Source organism: Helianthus annuus, chromosome 13 (genome assembly GCF_002127325.2).
Source record: "Helianthus annuus cultivar XRQ/B chromosome 13, HanXRQr2.0-SUNRISE, whole genome shotgun sequence".
NCBI classification, from domain to species: domain Eukaryota; kingdom Viridiplantae; phylum Streptophyta; class Magnoliopsida; order Asterales; family Asteraceae; genus Helianthus; species Helianthus annuus.
In genome coordinates, this window is record NC_035445.2 from 33,516,259 (window position 1) to 33,519,595 (window position 3,337).

Genomic DNA, 3,337 nt, shown 5'->3' on the forward strand with positions numbered 1-3,337 from the left:
AATGGTTTAGTTTTGGTTTTCGATAATTAAAAACCGACACTAATGGTTTGGCTTACGTTCAACCAGAAAATCATCCAAATCAGACGGTATACACCCCTACCTACATTGCTCTCCTTTAGTATATGTTGCATTTGACCTTTTGTTATACGGTTTTGGGAACAAACGATTAAACAAGGATGGGTAAAATTCTTTTTGTACCCAAGCACATTCCAGTCATTCCTTTTTTCAGCCACTGTAAATCAATCTTTATTATATTATTAGTTTATAGTCCTGTGTTTTACACAGGTTTGAATGATAAGATTGGTTGTATTCGAAGAAGAGAATAATTATAAAATTTGAATTATTCTTGATATTGCACATGTTAAAAATAAGTTTTGATATAAACACATATTACCCTAACATGAACTATCCATACCAAGTTAAAGAAAATATAACATTACTCAATATAAATGACGCAGCAAATACTTTATATTTATTTGTTACTTTAGTAATAATAATTAGATATACTTAAAATCTATATTTATATAACAGTTAAATTTCAATATTATGTTATGATATGATACGTAAATGTGATAAATTGATTCTGCCTGCCAATACAGCAGGAGAAAGAACTATATATACATAAAAAAATGTTACAGAAAGGTACACAAAGAATGTAGGGTTAACACATAAGAAGAACAAAAATAAGAAAATATCATCTTTGGTTAATATCCCCCCTCAAGCGAGACGGTGGCGGACCAAGGCGCAACAATCCCCGAAAGAACTCAAACTGCGGACGCGATAGGCTTTTTGTAAAAATGTCGACCACTTGAAGCTTGGTCGAGACGAACTTAGTGTGAAGTTTGACAGATAAGACGAGCTCGCGGATGATGTGATAGTCAAGCTCAATATGTTTAGATCGTTTGTGTGATACAGGATTTCGGGTGAGGAAAATGGCACTGCGATTATCACACAAAAGGGTCGGGCAGTCCGGAGGAAGAGCATGAAGTTCACGAAGCAGATGTGTAATCCAAATTAATTCAGCAGCCGTGTTAGCCATGGCCCGATATTCAGATTCACAGCTGGAATGGGAGACAGTGGGTTGTTTCTTGGCACTCCATGACACAAGGTTTCCCCCAAAGAAGATGGAGTAGCAATACGTAGATCTTCGAGTCTCAAGACAGCGAGCCCAATCAGCATCGGAGTAGCCGAGAAGGCTGTTGGAGGAAGGCCGACTAAAAGTAAGACCAAAGGCAACAGTGCCCTTAACATATCGAAGGATCCGCCTGACACATTGGTAATGAGCAAGTGTAGGAGCTTGAAGGAACTGACTGACTTGGTTTACCGCATAAGAGATGTCAGGTCTAGTAATGGTTAGGTATTGGAGAGCACCAACCAGTGACCGATAATCAGTTGGATCTTTATAGGGATCCCCAGTGGTGAAAAAGGTCGTATTGGATGCAAGGGGCGTAGGAGCTGGTTTTGCATCAAGAAGCCCGGCTCGATGAAGTATGTCTTGGGCATATTTGAATTGACTAAGAAACAACCCATCGGTAGTGTGTGTAACTTCAAGTCCCAAAAAATAGTTAATGTCGCCAAGGTCTTTAATCGCGAACTCGTTATGTAATTTGGTAATGAAGGTTCGAATGACTTGATCCTGGTTGCCAGTGAGGATTAAGTCATCAACATACACAAGAAGGTACATGATCCATGTATCTTGTTTGAAGACGAATAAAGAGGTGTCAGCTCGACTGCATACAAACCCATTGGAAACAAGAAAGGTACTTAGGCGATGAAACCAAGCACGTGGGGCTTCTTTGAGACCATATAGCGCCTTGTTTAGGCGACAAACATGTGTGGGGAGAATTGGATCCATAAATCCAGGAGGTTGTTCCATATAGACTTCTTCACCTAAGTTGCTGTGACAACCGTCAAATTTGCGTGCATCCGTACAATTAATTAATATTGATTTATGCTTAATGACTGTGCTTGATTACAACTGATGATTAAACTGCTTTCTGATTTCTGTTACATACATACATATGCATCATATTTCATATTGTCACTCCATTTATTACACAAAAACTTTAGTGACAAACTTGATGCACAAAGCACAGTTAGCACAGTGAGCGGATAACTCAGAAATGTACTTACAGTGCCAGTACATAGACAGACAATGTTTTGAGACCCTGTAAGGGCCAGGGACAAGGTACTACACCATATGGAGTGTAGGGAAGTAAGGACCATAAAATTGCGTCACTAGGTGATAGTCTAAGTGCCGGAAAGTGCCTAAAACTCACTAATAATGCAGAATTCTGCATTATTTATCAAAATTCAGCATTTTACTAACCTAGTAACATGCAAAAATATGGCAGAACGGTCCTGAATGCTTTCCTAAGTGTCGGGAATTAATAGTGACACAAAAGGTTACATAAAAGACACTTTACGGTATAACTTAACACTTTAACGGAACGGTATCTAACCGAATAACCGGACATTACCCGGAACACCAAATTTTTGCCAAACACATTGTTTCATTATTTCTTGGCTAGTCATTATCCCCGAACACCTTAACACCCACTAAATTCTCTAGTAACTAGTATATGTAATCATATACTTGGATTTTAACAAATATTTACCAACTTACCATGAAACTTTACAATTTACCCCCCCCCCATACCCATTTACGATCCAAGGGACCCACCATATATCACCACCATACTCCTCAAGATTATATCTTATATTTTATTTGATTTTGCTTGATTCAGTTGCCAAAAAATTAGGAGATGATCATTATAAGCATGGTGTGTATCTTTACTAGATCACTTCATATCTTTCACACAACTCCACTCATCTCCCTCACTCTCCACTCTTCCTCTCGGGTCACTCTAGGCCGCCACCACCACCACCATTTCACCCACCATTCATCCAAATTTCAAGATCATTCCAAGATGATAGAAGGTGTTGTATGAAGATTGAAGCTTGTAGAACATGAAGAACCTCCATTGCTTGCTTTCCTCCATCATTTTTATCATCTTTTCTTCAAGTATTCTTCCCTAGCTTAAAGCTAGTAGTAAGATCTCTCATAACTCTTGTCTATTTTATTTTTATGGATAAAAGATTGTGTATTGTGATGAAATAACAAGAACACTAAAGGAACATTAACTAAAAGTTTAAACATAAGGTTTACATAAAGATGAAATATGATGGAATAATATTGTTAGTAGGATGTTGTTGTGATTATGTTGTTAATTACTTGTTGATTCTTGGAAATGTGATGTTGATCACTATATTAAACTTGTTAAAGAATGATTAAAGACATGGTTTAACAAGTTAGAAGGTGATTAGGGGATTACAT

General features: G+C 37.5%; 1 protein-coding gene across 1 annotated transcript; it reads right to left on the reverse strand.

Moving 5' to 3' along the window:
- Window positions 1-694: 694 nt before the first annotated feature.
- LOC118479376 (uncharacterized mitochondrial protein AtMg00810-like) lies at window positions 695-1,876 on the reverse strand. Its single transcript, XM_035982161.1, has one exon. The coding sequence runs from the start codon at window positions 1,874-1,876 to the stop codon at window positions 695-697; it is 1,182 nt and encodes a 393-aa protein (XP_035838054.1).
- Window positions 1,877-3,337: the final 1,461 nt, after the last annotated feature.

Excerpts from the sequence above, each read along its gene's own strand:
- LOC118479376 (XM_035982161.1), bottom strand. The coding sequence starts at position 1,876 with ATGGAACAACCTCCTGGATTTATGGATCCAATTCTCCCCACACATGTT.